The following is a 21,177-nucleotide window of genomic DNA, read 5'->3' as shown; positions in this document are numbered from 1 at the left end:
TCATAGTGTAAGGCTTTTTTCACACACACACACAACCCTCCTCAGAAGAACTAGGGAAAGCGACGCGAGTCTCTCTCTCTCTCTCTCTCTCTCACACACACACACACACAACGCTCCTCAGAAAAACTAGGGAAAGCGACGCGAGTGTCTCTCTCTCTCTCTCTCACACACACACACAACGCTCCTCAGAAGAACTAGGGAAAGCGACGCGAGTCTCTCTCTCTCTCTCCCTCTCTCTCTCACACACACACACACACACACACACACACACACACACACACACAACGCTCCTCAGAAGAACTAGGGAAAGCGACGCGAGTCTCTCTCTCTCTCACACACACACAACGCTCCTCAGAAGAACTAGGGAAAGCGACGCGAGTCTCTCTCTCTCTCTCTCTCTCTCTCTCTCTCTCTCTCTCTCTCTCTCTCACACACACACACACACACAAAGCTCCTCAGAAGAACTAGGGAACGTGACACGAGTCTCCTGTCTCCTAGCTTACGATCGATCGCCATAGCAACGACAAACGGCAGTGGAACGCGAGCTCACAAAAGCCTTTAACGTTAAATCCGTAAACAAAGCGGCACGCGTCGCGTTTTTAACGTGGCTTACATGTGATGAGAGAATATAAAGAGTAACCGCGTGTACTGTACCAGGTTAACAACTCATCTTTGGGTAGAGACTGTCAATATTATCCATCTGAGCACAGCGTGACTTCATTGGACCGGCGGCGTCTGTGTGTGTGTGTCTAGTGTTTTTTCTGTGTTAGTGGGCGGGGCCGCAGGTTTCAAATCTCCCTGGTTTGCGCGCGTAACTACTGGCGAGGCTTGTGTTTCGTGGCTGCGTCATCGCGAAACACCTAATGACTCGTTATCAAGGCAACTCGTTTGAAGCACTATGAGTCGACTCTTTTATAGACGAATCAATAGTTTTAAACACTGTACACTTACAGATTTAAGCCTTAGCTGGATATTTCACTTCACTTAGAGCTGTGTTACACACTACATGGAAGGGCATTTTCAAAAACCCATAATATGGGCTCTTTAATTCTTTTTCCACTGCACCATGACTTATTCTATACTGTACATTATTTCTGTTAGGTGACAAGACTTTTGTCTAAGCAAAGTCAGACCTTACTGTCCAAATTAAATAATTAAAAATCAAGGCATGATCATTTCATTTTGGTAAAATAAGCGTAATCTAGAGGCCCTTGCCGTTCATATAAGCCACTGCTGATACCAAATGATCAACTAGAAGTCAAGTTATTATTTGTTGTTCCTAAAACATGGACAGGCGGTAAGACGTTTGTCAGGTAGTGTTTATGCAATGCATGTTTCAGAGTGAAGCACAGCATTGTCTACAAATCAAATAAAGAAATAAAGGGCAACACAATAAATGATGCATTAGATAACATGAATTAACACTGAGAAATATTGCAAAATCATATACTTTTTTCACATTAGTACACAACGCACAAACTATTGTTAGCTAATATATTATCCACACGCAGAGTAAATGTAAAAACTAACAATTAATAAATAATAAATCATTGAAGTCTGCAGACATATTTTTCATTGTTAGTTCATGTTAAGTAATACAGTTAACAAATTAAACATGTCTGTAGTGTCACCAAATAAAGACACCAACATGTGTGTTTCTGTTTTCAAATCTTCAGACTAAAAATCCTTTTTAAAAAAAAATGTCATTTTTTTTCAGAGATATGCACTCAAAAAACTTCCAAATTATTCTAGAATGATGAATTCCTTCTAAATAAAGTGATCAGAGCATCTGCATCTTTCATATTGCAGAAATGTGAAACACTGCAATTTTGGTTTATTTCCAAATACTGTGCAGCCCTATTGACCATTGAATCGCCACATCTGGCTCCCATAATCTGAAACGTGCCATCATTGTTTGGGTAGAGTAAAAAAAGCTAAAAATCTAAATCCATGCATTAACTAAAGCATCATTTTCAGTGCCAGCTGGCCTTTTTCATTTATTTTTAGAATATTTTTTTTTACTACAGAACTTTTACTACAGTTCTGCATCCGTTCTGTGTCGACATGCTTTTCAACAGGGACTACAACAGGAGCTACTCTATCAGCGCTAACAGCCTGCCACAACCAGCACTAGATCCTCATTATCCTGACATCCACTGCTATATCTTCATCACTCTGTCCATTTCACAGGCCTCTCAAAGGTCAGGGATAGTTTATACACTGCTAGTTTTCGCTGCACCACCGTCACGTTCAATGACTGGTATAAACAACTAATTTCACACATACTAGTTTAAGATAATAATGATCTCCTTGGTGGTCTCTCTCTCTTATCTCCTCACCTGTCAATCCTACATGCAGCTCGGCCATTTTGGCTCACATTAAAGCGCTGAGGTCATGACATGATCGGGATTTCTGCCTGAGCATTCGGCTTCCTCTGTGTCTGCTGAGGTCTCTGTCTCTGCCGGGCTCCCGGTCTCTTTCTCGGCCGAGATGGGAACGCGGGACAAGCCCTGACAGAAAGCGTTTGGCCCTGCTGGTTAAGCTCTCTCTGCGTGCTGCAGAGGGGGAACCCTCTGTCCAGCCGGGCCCCAGACTGTGGCCCCGAGCCGCTCTGACAGCCGCTTCCAGGAGATCATTGGTGCGGTGGTCCAGGGAAACGGAGAGCTCCAGATACAAACAGCCGAACATCATTGCGCTGGAGTGAGCCTCTGAGAAACAAAGAGAGAGAGAAAACAGGGAATTGAGTGATCCAGATGCAGATGGAGTTTGACAATCTCTTGTCATATCAACACAGATTAGTGTTAGATAACTGAATCAATTGAGTGGGACTTAATGGAGGGGCCGTAGGAAAAAGAAATAAAGGCTAAATGCTTGCCGTGTGTGTGTGTGGGTGTATTTGTTTGAAGGTGTACGGACGGGATTGAATTAGATCACTTTAGATGTCGACTACATGGCACCGTTATGAAGGAGCGACATGACCTGAGACAAGACACAAACAGACGAGGAGACAGGGAGGGGAAAAAGGATAACATTTATGGCATGTCACAGATGCAGTGCTTTTAAAAAAGGTGTTGTATCATGAACATTTTAGCATTTTAAAAGCACTTGATGTGTAACGCATTAAGTTTTAGTATTGAAGTTCCGATATTTGTACTTTTGTAACAAAAAAAGCAGGTTGTGATTATAAAGAAGCACAATTAAACTTTTGCACAAGCTGAGAAGGCAAATACTAATATATAGTTACTAGCCCTACTGTGACATTTTATTATACATTTTTATTTCTATTTACTCGTATTATTCATCTTATTGTGGGACGTCACGGTGATGCAGTGGGTAGCACGATCGCCTTACAGCAAGAAAGTCACTGGTTCGAGCCTCGGCTGGGTCAATTCGCATTTCTGCATGGACTTCTGTAAGTTCTTCCTGTGGTCACGTGGGTTTTCTCTGGGTGCTCCGGTTTCCCCCACAGTCCAAAGACATGTGCTATAGGTGAACTAGATAAGCCAAATTGTCCATAGTGCATGTGTGTGAATGAGTGTGTTTCCCAATGTTGGGTTGTGGCTGGAAAGGCATCCGCTGCGTAAAGCATATGCTGGATAAGTTGGCGGTTCATTCCGCTGTGGCGACCCCTGATTAATAAAGAGACTAAGCCTAAAAGAAAATGAATGAATTGAATGAATAAATGAATGAATGAAAGAATGAATGATCTTATTGAAGTTTGACTTGATTTTTAAAAAAATTCAGATAAAAAATTGCACCAGTCAAAACTATTACTCCCATTATATATATATATATATATATATATATATATATATATATATATATATATATATATATATATATATATATATATTTCGATACATAACAAACCACTGCTGTCCAATGACTTGCCTTATTAACCTAACTTGCCTAGTTAATCAAATTATTATCTTACTTTTTAGGATTCCTGTAGGAGAACTGCATGCCTAGTTAACGGATATATACCTAGTTAAGTCTTTAAATTTCACTTCAAACTGAATACTAGCATCTTGAAAAATAACTAATACATATTATGTAATTTCATTTAGAAAAGGTTTAGGATGGTGTTCCCTGTAGGATTCCTGAAGGAGTCCTGCATGTGTCCTGTAGTATTCCTGCAGGAGTCCTTCATGTTTCCTGTAGAATTCCTGCAGATATCCTGCACACGATTCCTGCATTTTTTCATTGTAGGATTTCTGCATGTGTACTGTAGGTTTCCTGCAGGAGTCCTGCATCGTCTCTAAAGGATTCCTGCATGTCTCCTGTAGGTTTTCTGCAGGCGTCCTGCATTGTCCCGGAAGGATTCCTGCATGTTTCCAGTCGGTTTCCTGCAGGAGTCCTGCACATTCCCTGTAGGAATCCTGCATGTTTCCTTTAGGTTTCCGGCAGGAGTCCTCCACATTCTATGTAGGATTCCTTAATGTTTCCTTTAGGATTCCAGCAGGAGTCCTGCACATTCACTGTAGGAATCCAAAATGTTTCCTTTAGGTTTCCGGCAGGAGTCCTGCACATTCACTGTAGGAATCCTAAATGTTTCCTTTAGGTTTCCGGCAGGAGTCCTGCACATTCTATGTAGGATTCCTAAATGTTTCCTTTAGGATTCCAGCAGGAGTCCTGCACATTCACTGTAGGACTCCTAAATGTTTCCTTTAGGTTTCCGGCAGGAGTCCTGCACATTCACTGTAGGATTCCTGAATGTTTTCTTTAGGTTTCCTGCAGGAATCCTGCATATTCACTGTAGGACTCCTGTAGGATTCCTGCATGTTTTCTGTAGTATAAATGGAGGAGTCCTTCACATTCCCTGTATTCCTGCATGCTTTCTGTAGGATCCCAGCAGAAGTCCTGTATATTCCTTCTAAGAAGTCTGCAGGAGTATTTCTGGTCACACTTTATTTTGATGGTCTGTTTGTTGAATTTAAGTTACATTGCATCTATCTACATGCCAACTAACTCTCATTACATAATAAGTAGGTTAGAGTTAGGGTTGAGGTTAGCGTAAGTTGACATGTACTTGCAAAGTTTTTTTATAGTCAGTAAAATGTCTGTTGAAGGAGCAGTATCGACAGATATTAAGCAGACAGTCTACTAATACTACTAATAAAAAAAATGGACCATCACAATAAAGTGTTACCATATTTCTATTTAAAAAAATGACATGTTTTAAGTTCTACTTCTGAAATGATTTTAGTGAAAGTAACTCAAAAGTAATACATGAGTAATGTGTTTCAATTCTGGAACAGTAATATTGTAAGGTCTCTACAAAAACTGTAGATTTAACTGCAATTTATTTTACTGTAGCATTACAATAAATGTGATGTTAGATACTTTATAGTCCCTGAATATAGAAAGGAAAATGTTTACATTTTATTAACGCAGCAAGCATTTTATGTTTTTAAAAGATGTCTAATAGATGTCTATTTGACGTCTAAACACAGTCGTCTTGGCTAAAACAAGGCTAAATTTGGGCTGTCAGTGAAAATGTAATAGATGTCTAAGTAAGCCAAAACTAGACTAGTCATCAAATAAACAGAAATGAACTCTGTCTAATCTGTCTATTTGATGACTAGTCTAGTTTTGGGCTTTTCTTAGATGTCTATTAGATTTTCAAAGACAGCCCAAGTTTAGCCTTGTTTTAGCCAAGCTGTCTACATTTAGATGTCTATTAGACGTCTATTAAACAAAAAAAATTGTTTGCTGGGAAAATATCAAATTTACAGTATTACATTTGAATTATTTTTACAGTGTAGGTTCTTCTAATATTTATCTTTTATTTTATTTCAATACATAACCCAATACCTAATTAGTTTTGATCAACAATAACAACACTGACTGAATCAAAGCAGGCTGTGGAGAAATCTGACAGCACAACAGTGAAAACATTCACACATGACCACCCACATGTACTGTACACGTCAACTGTACGCCTATTCAGCAACTTGATGAAGCTCTTTCTGATTCTCTTCTGGCCTGACAAAGTAAGCACATGATGAAGAAGGAAAATTATAAAGCACCACAATAAAAAGATGCAAATAGTCAGTATCATTTTGTTATTCTTTTATCAGAATCAGAAGATTCCATTACATTTAGTACAGTATGCTGCTAACAAGTCCTGCAATCATTGTGCTGATGCTTCTAAAATATCTCAACCTTAGAAATAAGTGGCGGGTGTCTATTTTTACCAAGGTCTCTGATCATTTCAGTTCAGCCTTAGCAGTTTGTGTGACTCATTTGGGATTACTGAATGAAGCTCTGTTGCTGTTGGCCTGGTTTTGCATTTTCACACAGTAAAATAAAAAAATCTGTCTTCATCAAGAATAAATTGATTAGTAAAATATGTCTTGATTGGCCAATATCAATGTTTGAGACAATAAATGTTTTTTATGTTCTTATTTTAAACATATTACAATACAATTAAATTGTAACTATATATCACATAAATAATATTTTAATGGATGCAGCCTTGGTAGACATAGAATACTAAAATATATATACATATATACACACAACAGTTCTGTCTGGTTCTTGAATCTGTAGCCGTGTACAGTCGTAACTTGTACAGCCTCTTAACCCTTGACCATTGTGTATTACTCCGCCCACATACAGCTGACTACAGCAAACTACAGTTTGACAAATATTGCTGCTGTTGGACAACATAATGTACTTTTGAGCCTTGTTTAGTCGAGAATGTCGTTGTTTAGATTGCAACTATGCAGTTTACTCATAAGGATAGTACCTGTTTTAACTATTTATAATTTTTGAGAGACAGCACATCGACGGCCATTAGCCTGTCATAATGAGCAGAGCAAAGACGATTGACGATGTCCATTCACAAGATAGCGACAAAGACCGCATAATAGGCCCTTAGAGGAGAAAAACAGCGTAGTTTCTAATTACAGTTGATTTCACATTATTAAACTGGTAAGTGATCTCTCCATCTCTGTCTATTGCGTGTTGTAGTCATAGACTGTAAAATATATGGACGTAGCATCCGTGACGTCACCCATAGGTTCCTGAACACTGCAAAAGAAGCTACAAGTAAGCGCGGCCAACCGTCGCCATATTGTTCACGCGTCATCGCACCCACGGCGGGATACCAAACAAGGGCAAAGAGGCGGAGAGTGAGCGGAGCTACAGACACGTTTTTCTACAGGAGGAAAACGCGAATGACTTCCAAACACTTCAAATATAGTCTGTGTTAGTAAATGCAAGACTATTGATGAACTCCAGGCATAACACTGTATGATAATGCTTCAGATGACTGTTCTAGAGCCTACAGCTAATCAATCTGTCACAATCTGGAGTGCTTTACGGGTCTAAAGAAAAATATTAATGATAAATGATCTTAAATAAAACAAATACATTTATAGAGATGGTATACAAGTATATAACTTTACTCACATGGGAAACGAGGCCACATGAATGGTTTGTGAGCACAATTAAGTGCACACAGCATCCCATATCATCTGATAATTGTAAGAAATAATCCCAAAAGGCAGCTGACTGTGTAAAGCCACATAAAACAACACAAAAATATGATGAATATGCCGAGATCAGTGGCTAATCTGCCGGATTCAGCTGAGGTGAAGTGACGGTGACCAGCGAGACCTAGCTGTCACTCAAGTGGCCACGCCCTTAATTATGAAAACTTAATATAACCTAATATAAAGGAAATGGATGAGTTATAAAAAAATTCACCCCCCTCACAGTTGTCATGGAGGATAATAATAGCTATATGAACCAACATCGTTCTTTGTACCAGGCTGTAAACACCTTTTTTTCTGCTGTAAAGTTGGCCATTCTAACAGTGGGCTAAATTGCAATTTGCTCTATTATGGAGCCAGGACTAGCGGAATTTTGATGAATTGCAGTTTCAGTTACTTCCGTATTGGCTTCCCGAGGGAGAGCGGGAGGTTGCCCCTTGGTTGTAGTGCTGTATTTGTACCAATAGTAGTGTATTGCGTGTGAGATGGGATTTACATATCAGGAATGTGTGTATTTTGTGTTGGCCACTCTTTGTATAACCCTGAGTTACTTTTTGGTTGGCCATCTGTTTGTTTCTAATGAGTCTCCGGTTTTCGTTACTGCAGACTAGTTCAGTAAAAAGAAAAAAGAAGAAATGCCCGCATGTGTTTAGCGTTTTTCCTTATCGCAAACATAACAGTAATCTGGTAGTGTTGGCGCTGCTTTGGCTTTTTCGGGGTTAATTATTGTGATCTCCCGATTGCAACAGAGAAATACTGGGAGACATCTCTGTAGACCAGTGTTTCCCAACCCTGTTCCTGAAGGCACACCAACAGTACACATTTTCAATGTCTCCCTAATCAAACACACCTAAATCACCTAATTAGAACATAAGAAGAGACTCCAAAACCTGAAGTTAATTAGTCAGGTAAGGGAAACAGCCAAAATATGTACTGTTGGTGTGCCTCCAGGAAAAGGGTTGGAAAACACTGCTGTAGACTGTTATCATTTCATGCTGTTCAGCCTTATAAGCTTAAAATATGAGCAAAATCACCTGTTTTGTCATAACTTTAGACATTTCGCTGGAGAATCATTCAAATACTAGCTCTAAAGGGATTTTGGTGAATTAATAACGGCTTCTGCTGTTCTGACGTCAGCTGCAGATGTGAATAAATGGCGGAAAAAAGTAGTTCCTCATAGAAAAGGGTTTTGGACTCTCGTGTTTGATTTTCTTTTTTATGTACATGATTATGCTGTCAAACTATTGAATAAACGCGATATCACACCACTCGAAGCAGTGCGATACAGCTGTATATCGTCACTGGTGGGACACTAAGGCATCCGGCCTGCGGCCCAAATAATGTTTAACAGAGCAAGGCAATTTTCACTGTATGTCTGATAATATTTTTTCTTCTGGAGAAAGTCTTATTTGTTTTATTTCAGCTAGAATAAAAGCAGTTTTTCATTTTTTAAAAACCATTTAAAGGTCAAAATTATTAGCCCCTTTAAGTTATATATTTTTTTCGATAGTCTACAGAACAAACCATCGTTAAACAATAACTTACCTAATTACCAAATCCTCCCCATTTAACCTAAATAACCTAGTTAAGCCCTTAAATGTCACTTTAAGCTGTATAGAAGTGTCTTAAAAATATCTAGTCAAATATCATTTACTGTCATCATAGCAAAGATCAAAGAAATCAGTTATTAGAAATGAGTTATTAAAACTATTATGTTTAGAAATGTGTTGAGAAAAATCTTCTCTCCGTTAAACAGAAATCGGGCAAAATAATAAACGGGTGCTGATAAGTCAGGGGGGCTAATAATTCTGACTTTAACTGTATATACACACACACACTGTATATGCATTACAGATTAGGTGACAAGGTGATATTTAATCATCAGATAGATTTATATAAATAAACTTACAAATGTAAACAATAGAACTAATTAAAAAAAGTCAATTACCAGTAAGTCGATAGACAAGTAAATAGAAAGTGTTTTTGTGAACAGGCAGATTAGGTTTTTGTTTTTATATAATAGAGCATAAAATGAATTATTTTAATATAAATCTATATTAAACAAAACCAGAGATTAGATAAAAGTAAGAACAATCTGGTGTTTTCTTATGTAAATACTTGCTAAAAAAATCAACCAGAACAGACACAGTGGTAGACTCAGAGGAGGCTTTAAATGAAATAAAATTTGCATAAAAATATTAACAGAGGGAAATGAAGCGTCCAAGAGGTTTATGTGTGATAACTCAAACGTGGAGTCCTTGTTGTTAAAGAGACAGTAGAAGGTTACGCAGGGGGGAAATAAACAGACTAAAGGTTTCAGGCATATGACCCCAATAAAATGATACTGCAGGAAGCCATTTATTCTGCCACAACACATGTGATTTACTGCATGTGTGTAGCATTACAGTCCTTCAAAGCTGTAAATTCTTTTTATGGTTATAGACTCATCCTCTCTGTTTTCAGTGATTTAGCTTGAATGACCTTACAGCTTGTACTGTACGCATCCGGAATCTGTGTGTTTGTTTAAAGAAGGCTTGAATGTCAGCGTCAAATAGCTGACTCACAAATACATGATGTAAATGAAACCCATTTACATCAACTTGAGCATATAGTGAGCGTGCAGTCCTGTGTTTGCACGAAGCAAAACTCAGACAGAAAAAGATTCAGGACATTTCCATATCGATGAGCACACGAGCCGCAGCTCCCTGAGGAATAAATATGCTGAGCACAGATGTGTCCGCATAAATGTCCTCTGCACTTCCTACAAGTCCTCCTTTTCTCCCTGACACACCCATCCTATAATGGTGCTTAAACTAGCACCCATGCACTGAGTTAAGCAGTTGAAAGACTAAGTATTAAACTTTGGAGCATAACTCGATCCAAACAATTAGCATTCAGGACATGAATACATTAAAGTACATTAAACTTTTACCTGGAAAGCAAAGTATGTAACTTTTAGAGGGCATGTATTCACAAATAAACCAAGGTCATAATTTGATGATGCCATGATGTAAGTGTGGAATCATGGGAGTTGACATCTTCATTACATCCTACAGGACTCATGCGGAAATCATGTTCATGGATGAGTTAAAGTATTCAGTGCTTAGTATCATGGTATTATGGATCAGATTAAGGCTGAAAGCTGTTTAAGCGAAATAAGACCAAAGATAAAGCAATTGCTGATGGCAGCGGAGCTTTTATTATGCCGCGTTGACTGCTTCTCATCTTCCAGTCATTTGTTATACTATATACTGTACATTTTAAAGCAGTGTTTCTCAACTGGTGGAAACATTTTCAGTGGGTCGCGAAGTATATGGTCAAAAAAACAACAAAAGTTAGATTTTTAACTTATTTTGCTTATACCGGACTTTTATTTTGAAACGCGCACGCGACAACCATACCATTTCACATGTGATATTTCATTTAATTATAGCAACAAATATGTTGAAGCGCAAGTACGACCCCGAATATATAAAGTATAGATTTACATATATTGACGAGAAAAAAGGTTTAAAACCTCAGTGTGTCATATGTAGTGAGGTGCTCTAACAAGAGAGAATGAAATCTTCTAAATTAAAGCAACATTTAAAAACCAAACATCCCAGTTGCAAGGACAAACCTGTGGACTATTTTCAAAGTCGACTTCAAGAGCTGAGGGCATCACAAGTGCATACATTTTGTTAAATGACAGCAATAAAATATAGTTTATTTGTAAGTCTTGGTGATTTTCTTATGATTTATCTGTCACTACTTGTGTATGTTAGCAAATAAATACAAATTAATAAAAATTTCTAAAATTATTTTATAGTTCCTAAAAATTTGGGTCGCGGCTTGATGATCATGTAAAAATGTGGGTCCCATGGCCAAACCAGTTGAGAACCACTGTTTTAAAGCTCTGTTATAATGTTACTCTGTGCCGTCTTAATAAAATGCACAACATATTAAACCAATTACTGTATTTTGCAAGATGTAAAGTAAGTCCCAAGAGTCTCCCTATGTTGCGTTTCAGCTCAAAATACCCTCCAAATAATGTTTTATAAATCTTTGAAACTGTCCCTTTTAGGCTTTGATCCTAATTGTGCCAATTTGGTGACTGTCGCTTTAAATTCAAATGAGATTGTGCTCACAGCCCTGTTTTCAAACAAGGGCAGAGCTATAAATGTCTATGTGTCAGCATAGTCGCTGCTTTCCAAAAACAAGACAAACATCCTATGCTGATGAGGGAGAGATCATCACTAATGGGTGGGTATTTCCCACTCTTATTGACAAAGGGAGAATGAAGTGGGATTATAAAAAAAAATTGTGCACGTCCCTGGAGGACCACCAGTATGCACATTTGCTTGTCTCCCAAACCAAACACACCTGACTGAGATCATCAGCTCATTAGCAGAGACTGACAGACCTGTAATGGGTGTGACAGACAAAGGAGACATACAAAACATGCAGTGCTGGTGGTCCTCCAGGAATGTGGTTGAGAAACACTGCTTTTAAAGCATCTTTGTCATTTCCCGGTTTTCTAAGAAACCAAACCAGGAATAGAGTGCATATGATGTCATTAGCAAGGCCAAACACTGGATAATGTCTGTGTCACTAGTTGCTTATTTCTCTGGACGTGAACATTCTTTGACCTATAAGGGATAAAGTAAGTACATAAGTCAGCAAAATATTTAACATTCTTATGTTTTTTTTTTTTTTTTATACATAGTGCCTTTATTAACAATAGATTAGCGTCTCTAAAAATGTTGGTGGTATACAATAAAATGTATATATAAATATAATATATATAAATATAAAAAGTTATGAAATAGATATTTTTAATGTGCTTTTTATTGTGATAGCAACAGTTATTTTAGTCTTCAGTGCCACTGATCCTTCTGGAATCATTTGAATGTTAATTTGGTGAATTAAGAAATATTTCTTCTTATTATCAATGTTGAAAACATTTAGGTCAATTTAAAAGGATAGTTCATCTAAAAATGAAAATAATCTCATTATTTAGTCTCCAAAGTCACTGATTCAAGTCCCGGCTGGGCCAATTGGCATATCTGTGTGGAGTTTGCATGTTCTCCCCATGGTTTCCTCTAGGTGCTCCAGTTTACCTCACAGTCCAAAGACATGCGCTATATGTAAATTGAATAAACTAAATTGGCTGTAGTGTATGTTTGTGAATGAGTGTGTATGGGTGTTTCCAAATACTGGGTTGCGAGTAGAAGGGCATCTGCTATGTAAAACATTTGCTGGATAAGTTGGCGGTTCATTCCGCTGTGTCGACCCCTGATGAATAAAGGGACTAAGCCGAAGGAAAATGAATGAATGAATATTTAGTGTTCCTCATGTGGTTTTAAATCTCTATGAGTCTATTTCTTTAGTTGAACACGAAAGAAGATGTTCTGAAGAATGCTGGTTTCTAGCACCCATCTACTTCTATCTACTATATAAGTCAATGGGTCCCTGCAACCAGCATTTTTCAAAATATCTTATTTTGTGTTCAACAGAAGAAAGAAAATCAAATAGGTTATGAATAAGTCAAGAATGAGTAAATTAGGACAGCATTTAAATGTTTGGTTGAACTATCCCTTTAATGGATAATTGTTGATTACAAACTGCCACCTTTTAATAACAATAATAATCTCAATACAAACTTTTAAATAATATATTTAGGATATGAATGAAATAAAAGTTTGTCAATGTAAATCTTTTGTTTAACATTCACCCACATCAGACTTGTTCTTACTATTTCAAATCATGGCGAATAAGTAAATAATTTGGTAAAAAAAGATATTGAAAAAAGCTACAAACCCATGTAGCAATTCTAATGCAAACTTCAATAGCATCCAACAGATTATCCCCTTCAAAGCACTCAGAACACCCTAGAAATGCTCTAAAAACCATCCGGAGCACCACAGCAGACACTAAAAACCACTCTGAACCTCTTTGCAACTGCGTATCACGACCTTTGCAACCACCCACATCACATCATGGTGCCACTTACATTTTCTTCTGACAATGTAAAAATCTAGTCGTTGCCATATTGGCGACCAATGGCAGAGTAAAGAGATGATGGTGAATTTGAAAACATGAAAGAGACTGAACAAAAAAAAATATTATTACATAAAACTAAAGTCCACAAACATTTACAGTATATACTCCAAATTCCTTCTTCATTCAGCACTGTAAATACAAAATGTAAATGATGTAAATGCACTGTAAGTGTACAGAAAACACAAGTATACAGATATTAATTATATATACCAATTACTTTGCCCAATTGTGTTAGTCATAGCAACAAAATATTAGCATCAACGTCATTGGACTGAAATAGAAGAATACAGCTTATGGAGGATGTAATTATCCTAAAGAACAGAGCACCTCTGATGTCATCCTCCTCGGGAAACACCCTGTTATCTGCTCTTATACACAAAAGTGCCTTCATACCATTTTTTGTAACGATTACTGAACAGACCTAGCTTCAGTGTCCTCTTTCCCTATCCTCCTTATCACAGTTCTGCATACACGTGGCACTGGGGGTTCACTTCAGCACACAGGCGAAGGAGAGAATTACAGAAAGAAAGGTGTGAGAGAGAGAATTTGAGTGCATGTACCAGCATTGGTGCACTTGCACGCACACACATAAAGATAGTAACACCAACACATTGTGTGAGAGATAATAGAGCAAACATAATAAAAGTCCAAACCATGCCAAGAATGTCAAACAGATTAGAAGAGGAGTGAGTGATGTGAAAGAGAGAGACAGAGAGAGAGAGAGATGCTGCATGACTGTGGAAGTAGTGAGAAGCCATTATGAGGGGACACACATGGCCATTTTTTGTGCTATCTGAGTTTTAGGATAATTTTCAATATTGCATATTTTAGTTGAAGCATGTCTGATTATAAATCTCTTGCAGATATTATTAAAGTCACACTTAGGATACATTTCTTGAAGTAACAAGTTAGATCACTGCAAAAATGCCCTTTTGTCTTCATTCTAGTTCAAAGAAAAGCATTTTCTACACAATGAAAATGTTTTCAGAAATAGTAAGCCAACATTAACTGGGTTTTTCCTCAATCCTTGTGTAATCCAGTATTAGGAAACACACACACGGACATTTACGGTAACTAAATTATGGACAATTTCATTTATTCAATTCACCTGTCACATATCGTTGGACTGTGAACTCAAACCAGCAATCTTCTTACGGTGAGGCGACAGTGCTAACCACTGAGCCACTGTGCTACCAAAACATGAAACATTCATTTATTCATTCATCTTCCTTTTTCTTAGTCCCTTTATTCATCAGGGGTCGCAACAGCGAAATGAAACACCAACTCATATGTTTTTACACAGCAGATGCCCTTCTAGCTGCAACTCAGTACTTCATCCAATTCACCTATACAGCATGTCTTTGAACTTTGGAGGAAATTGGAGCATCCGGAGGAAACACACGCAAACACAGGGAGAACATGTGACAGTGCTAACCACTGACGTGCCGCCAAAACATGAAAAATTATTAACTTAATTTAATAAGTAACAGAAATACATCTTGTCATTACCAATTTTTACAGTATAATCAAGTTTTGATGTTTAAACTACACTGTAGGCCTTTTTTGTAGACTTTTGTGTAGCATTTACCCACAGCACCTTAGAAATACCCTAGCAACTACCCAAAACACCACAGCAACTAATTTTAAATACAATTTTTAAATAGAGGGTTTCAAATACAATAGGTTGGGTTTAAAGTTAACATTTTACCTCAGCAGCAACTTTGGCAACTACATTTTAAGTCACCAGCCATTCAAAATATTACAAATAACCAATCATAGCTTAGCATACAGTAGCTTGATTATAGGTTGTTTTCACATGATGTCACTGATGACGCACGAGACTCAGATGGAGGACAGGAAGTGATTCTTCTACATAGGAATCGCTATCAAAATGTTTCTGTTTTATGTTGTTTATATTTGTTAAAATTGGCCAAAGTAAGAAAAGCAGAACAGCTTTTATGGACTTCTAAAAGTTTTTGCCCATAAAAGGTGGCATGTAATTAACATTTATTCAAAACATCCATGTGTACAAACTTTTTTTGAACACGATAATTTGTTTGACAGCACCAATAAAGATTATGTACAGGCCGAGCTATGTGTATAAATCTATTAATGTGTTATATAAAAATCTAAAACAAACACCACCACACATATACAAAATCCAGGAGAATATAAATAACGTACCCTGCCATGTAATCGCTGCAATGAAATATCCGTCTTGTTTTGCAATAATCGAAGTCTTTATTGGCATTTCGGCAGAATAAACAACTGTAACCTGAACATCGAGATGTGCAGCAGCGGTAAATGTTTGTTGATGGTTAAGTTCATCGACAGAATAAAAAAAATGCAACACTAGACTGTTATTATTATGGAACACTTTTCCCCCTTACAAAAATAAATAATGATGTAGACTATGCGTCCACAGTTTTGTATGCTTTCATCTGTTATTTCATGATGTCTGGACGATCTCCGCATAGGAAAAAAATTATAGTAATTTATAATAAACAAGTTTTTGAACCAAACTATAGTAGTAGTAGTAAAGTGTATAATGTGTACAACTCTTTGTTAATGAATGCTACTGATTCCGAATACAGTAGCATAGCAAACTTTGATGGTGATTGTTCTGGTGTATAATAACTGAAGCCTATTGAATAATTTGTTTATTACTACAGTTGTGTTGTACCACAGCAATAATATAATTACTACAGGGTATATGCAGGAATCCTACAGGTAATTTCAATACCTTTTTAAGACCTTTTAAGGAGCTTCTCCGAATATTTTAAGACCTCATCGCCACTTCAATTTCTAATCAGTTTCAAACCCTTAATTTAATAAACAGTTGTTAATAAGCAGTTGTAGTTAAATAAATTAATGGAGCACAACCACGTAAGAGAACTCAGATAAGCTCGGAACAAACAAAGCTTTTCAGTGACAGGCTTCAGCCAATGTTTAAACTCGTCTTTCACCAACTAGGAGTACGCAAACTTACATTTTGCCATCTATTTCGCTCTATTGTTTCGATACATGTGGAGAGCGTCACAAATTACGAGACATCACCCGGATGGAGGAGCTTGGCTGGACACGCCCCAGGCCAAACTAATAGCGTGGATCGATTGTTAATATTAGAAGGAAATTAAACAAAGTTATGCTTTTTTGGAGTCAAACATTTTAGATTTGCTTGAACAAAAATTAAGACCTCGTAAAAATGTGATTAATACTTTTTAATACCTTTTAAGGGCCTTAATTTTCTCATAATTGATTTGTCAACTTTTAATACGTTTTAAGACCCCGCGGGCACCCTGTACTACAACAGTTTAATTCTATTCAAGTCTATACACTGTCAATCTATACACTGAATAAGAAAAAAATTCAAAGATGATTCCTTGAATTTACTAAATTTAAGTAAAGTGGTTGTAAACTATTTATTTTTGCTGAATTTAGACAAATTAAGTTGAACATTACTAAACCTAATTTGTTTGTTTAAATTCAACCCATATATAATATTTCGACAATTTTGCTGAATTTTTTTTTTCAGTCTAGTATGCTTCCGAACACTATAGTATTTATACAGTATTTATTATGTATCTACCGCCTAGATGACAGGCAAATATATTTTAGTTCAGTATAAGGATCATGCCCAACATATGTGGTTATTTCTAATTTATATTTCCTTTGAAATATGGTATAGATCACAAAAATACGGACTTTCCTCCATCTCCCATTCAATTTTTTACTTCCTGCCCTCCATCTGAATTTTGCACGTCACCAGAACCACGTGATTGAAAACAACCTATTCTGTACTCTAGCCAGCAGTCCAAAACAGAAAAACTAAATTACTACATGTTTTTGTCACATTGTTTGAATTAGGATATCTAAAACAATTATGATCTATATTATTCTATATTGTTTGGGTTTTAAAGTAGTGTCAATTCTCTTTCTTTATGTCTTAATTTGCTCATGTTTGAGGTTTTATTTAGACGTAGGTCTATGACATTAATTCCATGCAAAGGGATATAGATTTTTTACCACCATTTGACAGGCTGGTAGGTGTTCATTTCATAATATGCTAAATAAATGTGCTAGTTAAAAATGCAATGGAGAAACCACATAAATTGAATTAAAAGTCTACAAACAATTCAATTAATAAGCAATTCATTAGTCTTTACATTGTAAATATATCTGTTCAACTGATATCTGAAATATAGCAGTGTCTGCCCTGCTGTGAAAACACCAGCATGGAGAATCTATATTTCTTATCGGCCGCTAATGTGTCTACTTTACAAATGCACGTCTCCTAGCAGCACCTGCTCTATGCCGATAAGCTGAGTGATTTTTCTTGCCAGGAATCCACGAAGCCTCTTATATAAATACAGCCAGATGGAGATAGAAGCATTTAGACAAAAGCTGAGTCACAGCAGCAAGGTTAATATAGATGACTCACAAGTGCGAGAGACAGAGGTGGACCACAGGGGATCTTTTGTGAAATAAAATACCTGTTGATATACTGTATATGGCGTATATACTCAAACAGTGCTGTACTGAAAGTCAATACAACCTTTTTATACATTCCATACATTTTTTTCCATTATTATTTTCTAAATGCATGCAAATGATCTTATTGAGAATCATGCAAGTTTTACTTTGCATGTTACAATCACAAACTCACATTCAGATTTAGCTCAAAAGTCAAGTGAATTGATCAAATATATAACTATACCAGAAAATAAAGGTCTCTTGCTGCTTCCATTTCATTTTATCTGTAATACGCAGACTTCATTTTTATTTTTGGTTTATAATTAGAGACTGTTCGATGCTTTCTAATTTGAACTAGATTAAAGTTCAATTAAACTTATGCTGTGAAATGGTCAGCCTTTGAAAAAGTCACATGACTAAAATTAAGCAGCCTTACACACACACACATACTAGCATGTTAAACGCATACACACACACAAAGAATTTGTTTGCCTTTATTACAAATATCACAAATAACATAACACAAAATAGAATATATTGATTTCCACTCATTTATTCAGCAGTGCTGGATTTCATCACAGTATTTTGTTTTCCATAGTACTCCCAGAACTGGAATTATTTAATATTTACATATGCCCCATATTTATTTTTGAGGCTCCAAAAAGCTTTATGCACTAATTTCTCTTTAAGAATATTTTCTTAATAAGTCTAAGATGCTTGAAATGTAGTTTACTAGTGATTTATGATTTTTTCATGAATCTTTGTGAAGTAAAGATACTTCATGTGTATTCTTAAAGATGCACAAAAAAATGACAAGTTCAAGACACTCAAAAAATTGTGTACTGAAGTACTGCTTTTCAAGTGCTTTGGACTGCTCTAGAATTCTATTTGGAATAACTTATCTAAAGAGCAAAAACACATCAATTACCCCTGAAGCACGTTTTGTTTGATTCTGAATTTTTTGTTGTTTTTTTATTTTACATTTTTGATGAATTAAGTTTGTTTATCAAGCCATTTGTGATATATTATAAAAAAAGAGTGTTTTCTACATAACTTTTCCAATGATAAAGCAAATTTTTTTTGCTGTCATTACGCATTCAGTCATAAAAAATCATTATAATAAATATACAAACACACACACACACACACACACATGCAAATATATATATATATATATGTATATATTTTTTTTATTTTATTTTTTCTCCTATGACTGCTTATCTGTTGTGCAAATATTTTCAATATTTGAGAGTGAAATCATTTTTAAACATATTAAAACAGAAAACAGTCTTTTTAATAATATTACAGTCATATTAATATTTCTATATTCATTGAATAATTATAATAGCTCTTTTTGTCATCCCTTTATGATACGTTCAGTCTATCTCGATCTTTACAGATTCTTACTATAATTCATTCACTCTAAAACATTATTTGACCTACTCCACTTTTCTTTAATTTCTCTGCAATATATGCCAGCTCTTGAGCATTGTTAATCGTGCTGAATTATGGGATGTGTAGCTCAAGGACATAGAGTAGATTAAAAACAGGCCTACCATCGGTGCTGATCTCACGGGAGCGCACAAGGTCGCTCTTGTTTCCCACTAGGATGATGGGGGTGTGCGGCAGCGACTCTCTCAGGAGCAGGCGGAGCTGAGCGATCCGGTGGAAACTGCGTCTGTCCGTCAGGGAGAACACCAGGATGCACACCTCACACTGCAGGTTAGACAGCTCCTGCCAATCAAATCAGATCACAGGCACACCAATTACAGCAGAGCTCAACCACAAGTGATTAAAAGCCAAGATATAATTTACTCACCCACATGCTGAGACAAACCCATAAGAAATATGTTCATCTTCAGAACAGAGATGAAGATATTTTAATCAAATCTGAGAAATTTCCTTCCTTTCACTGAAAATCTAGTCCCTGAATACTCTCATCTAAACATCATTGTACAAACATTGGCATTCAAATTTTGGTTATGGAAGCTCTGACAAGTTTGGTTGATGCTAAAGAACCAAAGAAGTGTCACACAGCAGGTTTACATTAAGTTTACTGATAACTATTCATATGTTGGGTGTGTGTGTGTGTGTGTGTGTGTGTGTGTGTGTGTGTGTGTGTGTGTGTGTGTGTGTGTGTGTGTGTGTGTGTGTGTGTGTATATATATATATATATATATATATATATATATATATATATATATATATATATATATATATATATATTTATATATATTTATATATATATAATAAATCAACAAATGTATCATGGCTTACACGCTCAGAAATAAATAAATAAATGTATGAGAGTTGTCACTGGGGTACAGTTCCACATTTGTTAAAGTTACATTACAGCACTTCAAATGTGCAAAAGTGTGTCTTTATTGTACCAATTTGAAAACTGTCTGACTGCAGATCGGGTGCAGATGCAAGCTGAGCTGCATGCAATGCTTTTAATGTGCACACCTAACCCTACCCCTCACAGTAACGTCACTAGTTCCATTGAGTGCATTGTGTTTGCATGTCTCAACTTGCATATCCAAGTCTGCAGTCAGATACTATTGTCTAATTTGACACATTAGTAGGGCCAGACAGAATCTGCGGACATATATTGCTATTTCTACTGAGAATTTTGTAAAAAATCTGCGGATTTATGCTGAATTATTTTGGGAGTATAATAACAAAAAACAATATATGAAATAAAAAATACATACCCTTTTAACTTGTATTTGATATTTACAATGCAAATCCATCTAGATCCACCTATTTAGTAAACAAAGCAAGTTTCTTGACATAATACATCTACTAAAAGACTGAAAATATTACTTAACAAACTGTAATGTAAATAAATCATACAGTGCATCCGGAAAGTATTCATATAGCGCTTCAATTTTTCAATTTTTTTTTTGTTACAGCCTTATTCCAAAATAGATTAAATTCATTTATTTCCTCCAAATTCTACATACAATACCCCATAATGACAATGTGAAAAAAGATTTTTTGAAATTGTCGCAAATTTATTAAAGATAAAAAAAACTGAAAAATCCCATATACATAAGTAAATGTATCAACATTTTCAGTTAAGTATTTTAGTATAATATTACTAAAATTAATTTAAAAACTGAATAAGTATACATTTACACAAATTTACACATTACATATA

The 21,177-nt window shown here is 36.2% G+C and overlaps 1 protein-coding gene across 1 annotated transcript in view; it reads right to left on the bottom strand.

Moving 5' to 3' along the window:
• Window positions 1–1,713: 1,713 nt before the first annotated feature.
• The window catches only part of rem2 (RAS (RAD and GEM)-like GTP binding 2), a 49,473-nt gene continuing 30,009 nt past the window's right edge, over window positions 1,714–21,177 (bottom strand). The window contains exons 4-5 of the mRNA XM_056467574.1: window positions 19,571–19,748; window positions 1,714–2,708 (exon numbers count right to left, since the gene is read on the bottom strand). Coding sequence (XP_056323549.1) covers window positions 2,374–2,708; window positions 19,571–19,748 — 513 coding nt within the window. The 3' untranslated portion in view covers window positions 1,714–2,373. The remainder of the gene's footprint in view (window positions 2,709–19,570; window positions 19,749–21,177) is intronic.

This window comes from Danio aesculapii, chromosome 2 (assembly GCF_903798145.1).
Source record: "Danio aesculapii chromosome 2, fDanAes4.1, whole genome shotgun sequence".
In the NCBI taxonomy this organism is placed as follows: Eukaryota; Metazoa; Chordata; class Actinopteri; order Cypriniformes; family Danionidae; genus Danio; species Danio aesculapii.
The sequence above is the reverse complement of the archived record's forward strand: the minus strand, read 5'-3'. Positions and strand labels throughout refer to the sequence as shown.